This window comes from Cololabis saira, chromosome 11 (genome assembly GCF_033807715.1).
Source record: "Cololabis saira isolate AMF1-May2022 chromosome 11, fColSai1.1, whole genome shotgun sequence".
NCBI classification, from domain to species: Eukaryota; Metazoa; Chordata; class Actinopteri; order Beloniformes; family Belonidae; genus Cololabis; species Cololabis saira.
The window spans coordinates 22,359,116-22,372,180 of record NC_084597.1 but is presented as its reverse complement, the minus strand read 5'-3'; the positions used below and the strand labels follow the sequence as shown (position 1 = coordinate 22,372,180).

Genomic DNA, 13,065 nt, shown 5'->3' with positions numbered 1-13,065 from the left:
AAAAACAGTTTTAATAACACTAACCCAAATCAATATCGGAATCGAATCAAATCTTGATAATCGATTCTGAATCTTAAGAATCGGAATCGATTCTTGACATTTGAATCGATCCCCAGCCCTACTTCTGACGATGATTCTGACGCTGGTGACGTCTCAGCAGCAAGTGTTTTCAGTTCAGTACCAACACAAGCACATGTAGAGCGCTGGACCAACTCTGCTTCCGCCTGAAGGATCATGGGTAGAAAGTCCTCTGAGGGTCAGGTTTGAGGTTCTGCCTCCATCAGTGAGGGAAGGATGGACCAGGAGATCTGCAGGTGGGTCAGCGAGGTCTCTGTCCTCATCCAGTCCAGTTAAGGCTTAAGCCATCAACCCTCCTTGTGGAGGCGTTTTGGACATGTCCAACGAGGATGATGTCCCGAGGAAAACCCAGGACATGCGGGACGGATTACTAATAATAATAATAATAATAATAATAATAATAATACATTTTATTTCTAATAGCCTTTCATAAAACCAAGGATACAATACAGTAAAACTGACAACAATGTTTTCAGAAGGTGATCAAAGGTGTTAAATGTTTCCATTTTAAATGTTCAGGTTTCATCCAGTCAACGTTCCTGGTTCACAAGACTTTTAGGAATTATTTAATTCTAATAAACATCTCCAAACATTGTGACGTGTGACACGTAGTCCCCGCAGCAGTCTCTCAACGCAAGTTCATCATCCCTTCCATGTCATCTGTGGTCCACCTAGAGTTAGAACTTCATGATCCAGTCCTCGGGGTCGTATCCGTCCCGTAGTGCCTCCTGGAGCCCAGCCGTCGTCATCCGGGTGGACTCCAGCACCTAGGACTTCCCAGCGTGGCCTTTTTTGTACCGAAAGCTCTTCAGTGGGTTCTTTCCCGGGATGTTCTTCTGCCAGACACAAAATGGGGGTGTTAGCTTGTCCTGGTCTGGATAAAATCTGTTTTCTTTCTTTGTAAATTGTAAAAAAGTACGACGGAGTATTAGGGCCAAACAAAAAAACAAAAAAAAGGAAATTACGAGAATAAAGTCATAATGTAATGAGAATAAAGTCGTAAAATTACGAGAATAAAGTCATAATATTACGAGAATAAAGTCGTAAAATTACGAGAATAAAGTCGTAATATTACGAGAATAAAGTCATAAAATTACGAGAATAAAGTCGTAATATTACGAGAATAAAGTCGTAAAATTACGAGAATAAAGTCGTAATATTACGAGAATAAAGTCGTAATATATTATAAATATATAAATATAACTTCACAAGATGCTCAATATTCCTCATTTTAACACAGGGAGAAGAAGCTCTTCCTGTTAGAGTTCTCATAAATTATATTCTAATAATATTACGACTTTATTCTCATAATATTACGACTTTATTCTCATAATATTACGACTTTATTCTCGCAACATTACGACTTTATTCTCGTAATATTACGACTTTATTCTCATTATATTATGACTTTATTCTCGTAATTTCCAATTTTTTTTGTCTTAGTTTGGCCCTAATACTCCGTCGTAAAAAAGACTTGTTACTGATGAACAGAAATAAGTGACGTCAGAGGAACGTTCATCTGTGAACACAAAACCTGTTTCTTCTCATCCACCTCTGAGTTTTAACATGCTTTCAGTTAACTGGCACCAGAACACAGACCAATCTCCACGAGTGGATGAAGATGTTCGACTGACTCACCTTGAAGCTGCTCCTCAGGACTCCGTCTGGTTTGGATTTGAGCCTCCTCCTCCTCCGATTATTTGACAGCGGGTTCCCTGTCCCCTTCAGTGTCTCGGGAACTGTAGGAAATTAGAGTAAACGATCAGTCAGGGGCAGTGTGAGTTTCTGCAGGCCTGGAGCATCACCAGATGAACGAGATGACAGCGGTGAATGTGACTGGGGGGAGAAAGGAAACGTGGTCACCGGTAGCAGCCGGTGCTGCAGGTTCAGATGTATTATAAGATGGAGCTCAGCGGGGGAATCGGTTGGACAACCAACTACGCAGACATCTTCTGTTTATTTTTGACCATCCATCAATAATTGATGTGGCCAGCATCAGAGAGTTATTCGCTGATTAACAGACTGGAGCATCTGTTAACAAACTTGTTAATACTCAGGGTCCTGCTTAAAGACCATGGTTCATGTTCAGTAACTTTTTAAAAAGAAGAAGAAATGTCTCGCTTCTTTGGCTTCACAGAATAAATTCTTTTGATTTGATGAATAAAACTTTCCTTTTAGACAGAAAATCTGCTGAACTTGTTGAACTGATCTGCAGTCGTCACAAACTGTTTGATTAGTTGTTTCTAGTGCTGGCCAACGATTAAAATTTTTAATCTCAATTAATCCATGATTTCTGTAATTAACTGCGATTAATCGCATATTAATTGCAAATGTATTCACACATTTTGTGCTGTTCTAAATTACCTCAAGGTTTTTATGTTTTTTAATCCCTTTAACAACATGAGAAAGGGCAAATATGCTGCTTTATGCCAATGTTTATTCAACTTGCCACAAAAAAGGCTTTTGACCTGAATGTAACATTCCTTCATAAATACAAACACAATGTAGTCCCCAACTTTACACTTGTAAAGACTAACTTAAGATTCCTTGTTTTTTTAAGCAGCTCAAAGTAAAACAATGAACCATATGCATCACAAACATTGTACAAGAAGTGCATTGGTCAGTAAAAATTTTCCATGTAATTATGTCTAACTTCATACGGAGGAAAATAAAAGGCTCAAAAATATCCCCTTCTCCCAAGTGGGATCAAAGTTTGATTTGATTCGTCCTTTTTTGCAAGCTGCTATCCAGCGTTGTCTGATTTTGACGAGGGGGGGGGGGGGGGGGGGCGGAGCAGCGCTGCGCTCTCTGGTATTTGAGACTCAACGTACTTCGATGGTAATTAATTTCAAATCGATGGTACATGTAAATAACTTCAGTCTTGTCCAGCGAACCATCTGGCATCTTTTTGAAAGGGAACTTGCTGTTCAAAAGTCGCTTTTCATTCTCTATCTTTCAGTTCACCAGACTTTTTTTTTTTTTTTTTTTTTAAATGTGCGTTAAAAAAATTGTCGGCGTTAAGAGAACGTTAAGTTAACGCGTCGTTAACGCTTTAAGTTGGACAGCCCTAGTTGTTTCTATGTGTCCCTTTATAGCAACGCGTTTTCATAGCGCGGATGCTGCTGTAAATGTTGGTTCTGCTATGTTCACGTCTCTGCTACGTCCAAGTATCTGTGAAGTTTAACAAACATGTTTTCTTGCTGCTGAATACATTATCGTTTAGTTTTTTAAGAGACGACCTGTTACATCAAACTCTTAGATTTATACGAATACAGAAAAAAAACCCTGAAGATTGTCCAAAACTGTCAGATTAAAAAAAATAAACTTCAGTCGCTGATCAGTCGACGTCTTCCTGGAGGTTGTTCAGAGGTCGCCGCATTGGCGTCTTACTCAGATAGTCGGGGACATTCCGCATGTGAGGCTTGACCACGGCAGGATGAAGGTCTTTGTCGTGTCTCAGCAGCTGCAGGTCTCGAGGGTTGTCTTCGAAATACGTCTGTGCGAGAGCAGAAATTCGTCATGGGACCGCCAGAGAACATTTCTGCTGGTTTTTACGCTGGCACTGGCCGTCTCTCACCTTCAGCTTCTCAGAGTTCAGCAGCTCCTGCTTGATCTCCTTCAGCCTGGCCTCCCTCACCGCCTGCTTCGTCACTGCTCGCATTGCGTCCTGTCGACAAGAGAAACGACAACGACGTTTTAGCTGTGGCCGCGCAATCACCAAGAAAACGTCTTCACTGCTCTGAGAGGATGCGAGGAGGAACTTACCCTGCAACGGTACCTGAAGCCCTCAATCTCCTCCATCTTAAACTCGTACGGTTTCAGAGTGGAAGTGCCGTCTTCTAGACAAAACAAAAGACCGGGGAGAATATTTGGTCCGTTAGAAGGTAAGAACAGGGTTCCTACTAGGGCTGAAACGATTCCTCGAATAATTCGAGTAATTCGATTACAAAAAATGATTGAGGAATTTTCTCTGCCTCGAGGAATCGTTTTATTTATTTATTATTTTTTTTCGTTTAATTTCACCAGCTCAAATCCTCGTATTACGCCCGGACCCCATTTAATGCGACACAACGCGCTGACGCTGCGCCATACATCCATGCGCTGCGCACGTTAAAGGGGGAAGAAAGAGGCGGCGGATATGTTTGTTTTGTAACATGCCATGCTCAGGCAGTCTGCAATGGCCCAGACGGGAGACACATGTAGTTCAGTGCTTAACTTTTATTTTTAATCCACGCCATATTCTTCTGGTCCGTTCTCCTATATGTTCCCCCTCTAAAGCCAAAATTATTGTTCCGCGTTAAATCGACAGAGAGTCTACGGCGCTCTCCGGCGAGGGCGGAGAGCGGCGGTCCGGCTGGCGTTGCCATGGCTACGCCGTAGGGTACGGCGTAGGGTACGGCGTAGGGTACGGCGTAGGGTACGCAGCGACGTGCGCCATTCTGCGTTGTTGTAACGCGGAACCATAAATCAGCCTTTACCCGGTACATAAACCTCTGTTCCCGCTATAGTTTTAACTAAAAGAAAAAGGCAGAAAATGTCAGAAAAAAGGTTAGAAATAAGAACAATTCTTGGTAAGATCCTTAGTTTTTTGAGTGAAGGCAGTGAATTTGGTCAACTGGTGTAAGTTCAGGGTTTTTAAATGCACAACCATGAACCTACTGTATTATATCATTTAGTCTTGATGTCAATTAACATCTAACATCTTATGTATATTTATAATTGCTCTTTAACTAAACAAATATATGTTTTATCCGATTACTCAATTAATCGATGGAATTTTCAGTAGAATACTCGATTACTAAAATATTCGATAGCTGCAGCCCTAGTTCCTACACATTTTTCAAGGTCAAATTCAAGCACTTTAAAGGGTCATTTTCAAATTCTCAAGCACCTTATCGCTGGGGTAAAATATCTACAGGAATATGTATGTGTATATATATATATATATATATTTTTTTTTTTTTAATCACAATTATGTACATTGTATCATGCTGTAAACATCTAGTTTTGTTTCATCTTACTGATTTTATTTCTTCTTGTAATAACTAAACTGTACAGCCTTATCCCAATTTTGTGAAAGACACAGTTATAATTTCAAGCACTTTTCAGGCCTTGAAAACTTTCCAGGATTTCAAGCCCCCGTAGGAACCCTGTAAGGAGTAATGTAGCAGGCCTGGGTCTGGGTTACCTCCACTCAGAGCCTCCTCCACCTCTGCCAGCAGATCCTGCTCAGTGTGTGAGATGAAAGACAGGGCGGTGCCGGAGTTGTCTGCTCTCGCCGTCCTGCACAAACAAAACGTTATCGCTCCAGAACATGAAGGGACCAAACTGAGAGGACGAGGGCCGTCTAGACCGGACTCACCGTCCCACTCGATGGATGTACGACTCCACAGAGGTCGGGAAGTCAAAGTTGATCACATTAGCAACGTTCTGGAAGTCCACGCCTCTGGAGACGCCGTACTCCTTGTCCTTAGCCCTGGAAGCACAAGGTTCAGAGATTAAATCCAGGTGGTTGTGATCTTCAGAGACCTGGACGCCGCTGGACTAGGAATGGGCGATATTTTACCGTTCACGATAAACCGTCAAAAAAATTCCTCAGGTAAGAATTTGTCATCTCACGGCAAAAACGATAAATTCCCGTTTATGAGGTTTTTGTGTAAAGCTGATTTATGGTTCTGCGTTAAATCGACGCACAACGTACGTGAAGGAAGGAAGGAAGGAAGGAAGGAAGGAAGGAAGGAAGGAAATTAGCCTTAAAGAAAGAAAGAAAGAAAGAAAGAAAGAAGGAAATTAGCCTTAAAGAAAGAAGGAAATTAGCCTTAAAGAAAGAAGGAAAGAAAGAAAGAAAGAAAGAAAGAAAGAAAGAAAGAAATTAGCCTTAAAGAAAGAAGGAAAGAAGGAAAGAAAGAAAGAAAGAAAGAAAGAAAGGAATTAGCCTGAAAGAAAGAAATTAGCCTGAAAGAAAAAGAAATTAGCCTGAAAGAAAGAAAGAAAGAAAGAAAGAAAGAAGGAAATTAGCCTTAAAGAAAGAAAGAAAGAAAGAAGGAAGGAAATTAGCCTGAAAGAAAGAAAGAAAGAAAGAAAGAAAGAAAGAAAGAAAGAAAGAAAGAAAGAAAGAAAGAAAGAAAGAAAGAAGGGAATTAGCCTGAAAGAAAGAAATTAGCCTGAAAGAAAGAAAGAAAGAAAGAAAGAAAGAAGGGAATTAGCCTGAAAGAAAGAAATTAGCCTTAAAGAAAGAAAGAAAGAAAGAAGGAAATTAGCCTTAAAGAAAGAAAGAAAGAAAGAAGGAAATTAGCCTGAAAGAAAGAAAGAAAGAAAGAAAGAAAGAAAGAAAGAAAGAAAGAAAGAAAGAAAGAAAGAAAGAAAGAAAGAAAGAAAGAAAGAAAGAAAGAAAGAAAGAAAAATTCATTCACAATCATGGCGGATCTGAGAGCGAGATAGATTTATAGTTGAAAAGGTGGAGTTGAATTGGTATATATATATATATATATATATATATATATATATTTTTTTTTTTTCTTTTTTTTTTTTTTTTTTTCTTTTTTTTTAAATCGTAATTTTTATCGTTATCGGGATAAATGCCAGAAATGATCGCGATACATTTTTTAGTCCATACCGCGCATCCCTACGCTGGACACAGGTGCATCTTTACTCACTTCCCTCCCTTCTCTGTGCCCTTCTTCTTCTCTTTTCCTTTGGTCTGCGAGGACCCAGCAGGGTCGACGAGGCTCTGCTCATCCGTGGCAATGATGCAATCGTAGAGGCCCTGGTTGAACTGCGTGATCATGTGACACCTGCGGAAACAAGCGTGGCAGCATCTCAACACCAGCTCCCTTTGATGGCCCGGATGTTCTGGGTCAGACGAGCTCTCACCTGGACTGGACAGGAAGCTCGGAGTTGAGGACGCAGGCGGGAATGCCGAACTGTTCCAGGAACAGTTTGAGCCTGTAGCTGCGATCCACGGCTCCCACGAAGACCAGTGTCTTCCCCCGGACCAGATGCAGCTTCAGCAGCGTGTAAATGAGCAGGAACTTGTCCTCCTCCTCACACGTGATGCTGTACTGGTCCAGCTGGGTGCCGTCCGGCAGCTGAGAGCCCTGGAGCTTCAGAATCACCTGAGGAGACAAGCGTGTAAAGATGAGTGGCAGCAGGACCCGGCGCTCATCTTCACACTTGCTGCCACAATTTCTTTGTGTTCTCACACGGGAACCCTCTGAGCTGCGTTCACCAACCCCTTCAACGCCACGGTCGCCGATGACAATTTGCTGTTCCCAGACGGACAACATCGACTCTGGATTCACCAGAGGGACCCGGACCGGAGGACGGATATTCTTATGTTACGTTCATTAAAAAATATCTTTTTCAAGTGACAGTAAAACCCGAGCAGACCATTATATTCACTTTAAACTTTTGTTGTATATGTCAAAAACCTGTCCTGAAGCTCTGGAGACAAACTTTTGTCCCGCAACCAACAGCTGATGTTGGCCGGAATGATTCTGACTTTTAAAAAACACATTTACTGCTTTGGATTTTAGCGTTTCATTTCTCATCATGACCCTGAACGCTTCATTTGTTTTGACCACATCAGCTGAATTTAAATGAGAACATTCATTAATGAGGCGTATCGTTTTGATTGACTTCTGGGGGGCGTGTCTCCGCCATACAAAGAAAAAGGTGTTGATGTGTTTTACAGTCTAAGGGAACCAACAGGTCACGTGACCGAAGGTTACAGCTGCAGCCCATATTGGTTCTGTACACTGCGGGTTGAGCTGAGGGTCATACTTCTACAGATACTACAGATACTACAGATACGTTAATCTGGTGTTGGAAAAAAAAGTTAGACCGTTTTGATTAAATAAAAGCGTTAACGCTGACAATGCTAACGGGCCATTACGTCATTTCTGAAGCTTCGGTTCACTGAGAAATAAAACTCGACGACATCCAGAAACGGCATAGCTGCAGCGTCCCCTAAAGGGGAGGAGACTGAGCCACCTTTCAGCCTGGCTGTCGGAGAAACCAGAGATACTGAGACCAGCAGTCATGGACCCAACTTTACTCACAACAAACAACTTTAGTCCGAGTCTCTTCAGGTACTTCAGGTCTGTCTCAATTTTTTACCCGAGGCTGTGTTTGAGCCCTAAAACGTAACCAAATACGAACATCTGAGAGCCGGCCGTTTGCTGTTTCTAAGCATCTCCACTGCGGAGGACGCGATGAGATCCTGCAGGAACAAACGTCCCCGCCGAAAGAGGACGGAGAGCATACCGGGTTGTGAAGCAGCAGCTCCTTCAAAGCCTGAACTTCCTCGCAGAACGTTGCCGACATCAGGAATGACTGGTAGATCTTTGGAAGATGACTGTCGAAGCAAGCAGATCAACACAAGTCTGTTAACATCCACGAAGCTCCACAAACATCAAAGATGACAGGAAGAGTCTTTGAACTAGGCCTGTGTTGAAAAAATCGATTTCCCAATTCTAAATCGATTCTTATATTAATTCCTAAAAATCGATTCATATGTCTAAAGATCGATTTTTTTTTCCTTTTCTTTTCTTTATTTATGTATTATTATTATTTTTTTACAACTTTTGGTTATTTTTTTGTTTATCCCCAAAAAAGGAATGTTTTGTTGGACACGAGAATAACTGGTGCCATGTTTTTTCATTTAAATATGTTTAAAAGGTATGAAAACATTAAAGTGTTAGGTTATAATTGCATAAATTGTCTATATTTCATTACTTTATATACTGTCTTGGGGTTACATTTGCAAAAAATGCTAAAAACCAAATGCTCAAAAATTAAAAACCAAAATAGACCGAAAATGGAACAAATAAAAACGGAATGTGGGAAAAAATAAAACCGATTTCATCCGTCTCTGTTTCCTCCCTGGATCTGTTTGATCATTCTGACCCACACAATGTTTCTGAAAGCAGTTCTATCAGCATTCTGGAAGCTGATTCCTTACAGCATCATTAACTGCCAATACTTGCTGTTGAATCTCAATATGATACTAGTAGTAATATTTTGCATAACTACAATCATATAATTCATGCAACAGCTCAAAAAACACTTTTAATAACAGTAACCCAAATCAATATCTGAATCGAATCAAATCTTGATAATCGATTCTGAATCTTAATAATCGGAATCGAATCGATTCTTGACATTTGAATTGATCCCCAGCCCTACTTTGAACCAACTCAAACACGTTGCTGCTTCTGTTCTGAGGAAACTCAAACTCGAAGCTTTATGGTTTATTCTGAAATTATTTTCCTGACGAGCAACCAGAGGTCAAAAACTGTCAATCTCACCACAGCAGGTTCTTTAGGTCATCTTCGAAGCCGAAAGAGAAGATCAGGTCTGCCTCATCTACGACCAGCATCTCCAGCGAGGAGTGCAGGACCAGGTTCTGAGCGTTGAGGTGGGCCAGGATGCGGGACGGCGTACCGACCACCACATCAGGCTTCTCCATCAGGATGGGCCTGTGCAAACATGAGACACCATCAGTCACCCCAAAATCAACGCTGACAGAGCATCCCCTCTTATTTTAATGCAGAACAATTACTGACATCTAGAGGTCAAACTGGAGATGGCAACCAACTCCAAACCCAAGCCAGCAGACCCTCGAACCACCAACCAGTTACGACACTGACCTCTGCGTCGACACATCAGCTTTTCCGGAGATGTCAGCCACCCGGACGTCTCTGGAGCAAAACGTCGCTAGCTGTCTCATCATGGTCTGGACCTGCTGGCCCAGCTCTTTGGTCGGAACCAGGACGAGAGCTCTCACGGCCTGCTCACGAACGCTCTGCAGAAAAACCCATAAGAGTCAGCGAGGACCGACGGGATGAAAAAGAGGTTTGGGCCCACCGGAGTAACAGACAGGACAGCTTTCATTAGCGGCCGCGTCTGTTTGCTTCCCACCTGTTTGGAGGACAGGATACGCTGTATGACGGGGATAGCATAAGCCGCAGTCTTCCCAGATCCGGTCCGGGCTCGAGCCAGAAGGTCCTTCCCCTCCAGAGCCAGCGGGATGGCCTTTTCCTGGATCAGGGTGGGTTGGGACCAGCCCAGGTCTGCGACCGCCTGCATCAAGATGATGGGAGAAAACAAAGCTCATTTTCTCTGTGGGACGTTTACTGTTGGAATTATTGTAGTAAGTTATCATGCTCGCTATTAACAGAACGTATGATAATTTGCTTATGCCTGTGACACACTGATAAAACAATGCTGTGTTAAGTGATTAAAAAGTGCTGCACAAGAAGTTTCCTGTTTGTCAGCATAAAGCAGAAATCTGCAGAGAAGAGGAAACTTCTTGTTGCTAAACAACAACAATCTATACCTGTACACTGAGTTCGACCACTCCCTTTCCCCCTCCCTTTAGGGGCACAGTCAGCTATGTAAACTAGGGTACACCCAGAGTGAATAAAAGCAAGGAAGCAGCAGAGACAAATCAGAGTATGTTGGAGATCTTACAAATCTCGACTGCTCTCCTTGCAAGTAAATTCTAATCGTGTTTGTGTCTTTCTTTGTCTCCAGAGAGTTTGATGATACAAATGTTACGTGCCTAAACCTAACATTTACCTTCTCCAAGATTCACCAACAAAGATTAAAGTCACATAACCGGACCTCTGGGATCTTTAACTGGGTCGGGGTTCAAACACCGAGTGGCATCAGATGACACAAACATGAAAAAAAAAAAGTGAAGCTGCATGAGAACCTACGTGAAAAAAAAAATTGATTTTGGGAAAATTCCGTGGGTTAAGACCTTTATTTTGAAATAATAGCGACTAGATGGTCCTGAAGTTAGTTTAATTATTTACACCTGTAGAACATCTCGTTCAAAAATATAATATACTAAAGATACAGTACTTTACTATGTGTACCTGGTTGACTTACTTTGACCCTTGTACCGGGGACTTCGGGCTTTTTAAAGGTTGTGCATATCAGGAACTGTTTTCTAATCGTTACCATTTACAAAATACAGGAATTCAGAAGCAAACTTCAACGTCATCCGTTCCAATTCTTTCAAAATACACAACTTTTTTTTTTCCAATAACCTTTTACATTGAACTAAAATCACATGCGGTTTCGTTTTGTTGTTTACAGTCTTTGGTGCCAGCGATAAAAGCAAAAATCTCTTTGAAAACTCTTATTTATTTTATACATTTATTTTGTTTTTAATGGCGTTTTGATCGAGCTACATTATCACGTTATTAGAATTAGAAATAGATGAAATACAAGCAGTAGTCGAGTTGAGGGGGGATGGCATCCCCCCTGAAATAAAAACGGTCAAAATCATCCCCCCTGTAAAACTGCCATCCCTCCTTTCCATCCCTTGTCATTTCATCAATGAATGTGGTTTTACTGCTATTTCAACATTTAGAGTCATCACCAGAAAAATATCTTATTTGACAATTTTCACCTGTTTCAAGTAAATTTTCACTTGAAATAAGTAGAAAAATCTGCCAGTGGGACAAGATTTATCTTGTCATTACAAGCAAAGAAATCTCTTTCCACTGGCAGATGTTTCTACTTATTTCAAGTGAAAATCTACTTGAAACAGGTGAAAATTGTTGTTTTTTCCAGTGATGAGTCTTGTTTTAAGTGTAATTAGATTTTTTTTTACTAAAATGAGACATTTTAACTAGAAATAAGACAAATATTTTTGTTAAGATTTTGAGTTTTTGCAGTGATCCATTTTACTTATCCTGTGAAGGACAGAGTCATATTGATAAGTTCAGAAAACTGTTTTTAATTGTTGTGTTTTGATGTATTTGATGTAAGCCCAGTGGATATTTAAAGCTTACAGAAGGCTGCATTTAACTGCTGCTATGTCATTCCTGCAGTATTTCTGCAGGTGTTTTGGTCAGTGCTATTATTTGTAATATATTATATTATTTGTATTCAGCAGAAATTATCTGTCCCCATATGATAAAATCCACCATCCCCCCTGATTTTGTTTTACAACTCGAGTACTGCTTACAAGTATGAGGGGACAGCATGTTATCACCATCACATAATAGCACTATGTCACTTATGTAGTATCAAAACAAGTAAATAAGTAGTATCAAAGTGAATAAAGTATTTAAAAACAAGTAAATAAGAAAATAAGAAAGTAAATAAAAAAGTATAGTAAATAAGAGCCATCCGAGTGGCGTAGTTTGGGTTTTATTCTCAACGTCAGCATCGCTGCAGGACAGAGTTTAAGCTGCTTGAGTCCATTTTTCAAACTTCTTGTCAGTTTTCTGACCTTGGTCTGAAAGTTCAAGTCTTAAACAACTGTTACCTTCAACTTTATCACCGAGGTGGTTCGTTTATTTACCTTTAACAGACGATCGTCTAAACCGAGCTCGTGAAATTGCAGACGCTCCGCAGCCATCTCTACCACATGTGCGTCGAGGACATTACACGTCATCATGGTGCGTTCGCACGGATCGGAATTTCCAGTTTCGTATATATCTGAACTCCAACAGCAGTTTAGTTTCCAGTTCTATTGTAAGCTATTATTGTTATCTTTCTTAACGTTATTTCATTTCTGAAAATAGTTGTTCATTGTCCATGTTTTATCTGATTATTTTCATGGCAGCAGTGGTGAGTTAAGGGTGTTTGTAAATGTGTTTGTAAGTGTTATTGTGTCATTTTAAAGCTTTTTTTTTTTTTTTTTACCTTTTACTGTTACATAGGTGTTCATAACAGGTCTTAATATTTTCTGAGGAATTTCCTTCTGAATAAAAACATCTTGAGGAGAATTAATTGCCACTGTTTTATAGCAGATAAAAGCTATCTAAATTAGATTTAGATAGATTAAACAAATGTCATCAATCCATTTAATTTAATTTCATTTAACTTTATTTTGTGTAGACATTTTACATTGATAAACATTTTAAAATGTAAATATATATGTAGCCAAAAGGCTAATTTGCATTGACAGTCCCCCTGCAAGACTCAGTAAAAAGATACAAGCAACATTACACGACACACAATATC

The 13,065-nt window shown here is 40.4% G+C and overlaps 1 protein-coding gene across 1 annotated transcript; it reads right to left on the bottom strand.

Moving 5' to 3' along the window:
* Positions 1 to 470: 470 nt before the first annotated feature.
* Positions 471 to 12,467, bottom strand: ddx56 (DEAD (Asp-Glu-Ala-Asp) box helicase 56). Its single transcript, XM_061734025.1, has 14 exons — positions 12,401 to 12,467; positions 10,000 to 10,161; positions 9,729 to 9,883; positions 9,387 to 9,557; positions 8,344 to 8,434; positions 6,952 to 7,193; positions 6,735 to 6,872; positions 5,441 to 5,554; positions 5,267 to 5,361; positions 3,844 to 3,917; positions 3,656 to 3,745; positions 3,469 to 3,574; positions 1,717 to 1,817; positions 471 to 914 (listed from the first exon to the last, which is right to left on the bottom strand). The coding sequence occupies exons 1-14, from the start codon at positions 12,455 to 12,457 to the stop codon at positions 846 to 848; spliced, it is 1,665 nt and encodes a 554-aa protein (XP_061590009.1). The 5' UTR covers positions 12,458 to 12,467; the 3' UTR covers positions 471 to 845.
* Positions 12,468 to 13,065: the final 598 nt, after the last annotated feature.

Coding starts and splice junctions, on each gene's coding strand:
- ddx56 (XM_061734025.1), bottom strand. CDS start 12,457: ATGGCTGCGGAGCGTCTGCAATTTCACGAGCTCGGTTTAGACGATCGT. Junction 9,884..9,999: donor GTATCCTGTCCTCCAAACAG/GTGGGAAGCAAA, acceptor GTTTTTCTGCAG/AGCGTTCGTGAGCAGGCCGT. Junction 8,435..9,386: donor GACCTAAAGAACCTGCTGTG/GTGAGATTGACA, acceptor TTGCTTCGACAG/TCATCTTCCAAAGATCTACC.